General features: G+C 64.2%; 1 protein-coding gene across 1 annotated transcript in view; it reads left to right on the top strand.

Moving 5' to 3' along the window:
* CUNH1orf167 (chromosome unknown C1orf167 homolog) overlaps positions 1 to 632 on the top strand; it is a 22,309-nt gene that overhangs the window by 2,425 nt on the left and 19,252 nt on the right. Inside the window, 1 exon segment of the mRNA XM_077763963.1 lies at positions 305 to 419. Within this exon segment, the coding sequence (XP_077620089.1) occupies positions 350 to 419 (70 nt within the window). The 5' untranslated portion in view covers positions 305 to 349.

The raw sequence follows: 632 nt of genomic DNA, 5'->3' as shown, positions 1-632 counted from the left end.
GGGGGGGGTGGGGGGGGGGGGGGGGGCAGGAAGTGGTGGCACAAAGCAAAGAGAGCCCCCTTTCCGCCCTCCCCGGGAGGGCTGTCCGGTTGCAGCGGCCACAGAGAGGTCTGTGGTCAGTGTTAGAAGAGGAGGCGCTGGAGGACACTAGAAAATCGTAAGGGGAAGGGGGTGGTGTGGGGGCCTGACCAGGACAGCTGGGGCTGGGCCCCAGAGCAAGCAGAGGTGCTGATGGAGGCTGGGGTGTGGACCAGGGCTGGGGTATGACCTGGTGGGAGCTGGGCATCCTGTCTTTGCCCTTCAGGACCTCTCCGATCAGACCAGACCGCTGGCCTTAGCCCTGCGGCCCATGGAGCTGAGAAACGATGGCCGCCACAAGGAGAATGTGGCCCCCAGGCCTGCGACACCCCTGAGGCCAGGCAAGAGGCTTGGTGGGTCTGGGGTGGATGTGACGGGAACAGGGTCCCCTGTCCCTATTCGCCCAGAGCTGCTTTTCTATCAGGCCTCGCTAATTCCAGAGATGAACAGTACAGGGCCAGCTGGGCCAGGACACATCTTCCTAGCCTGGGACGGAGGGAGGGCCAGCATGTCAGGAAGTGAAGCAGGAAGAGGAGGACCGGGAGTGGGCCTGG

Source organism: Crocuta crocuta, unplaced genomic scaffold (assembly GCF_008692635.1).
Source record: "Crocuta crocuta isolate KB4526 unplaced genomic scaffold, BGI_CrCroc_1.0 scaffold13, whole genome shotgun sequence".
Taxonomy (NCBI): Eukaryota; Metazoa; Chordata; class Mammalia; order Carnivora; family Hyaenidae; genus Crocuta; species Crocuta crocuta.
Note: the sequence above shows the minus strand (reverse complement) of the source record. Positions and strands in the feature narration are given on the sequence as shown.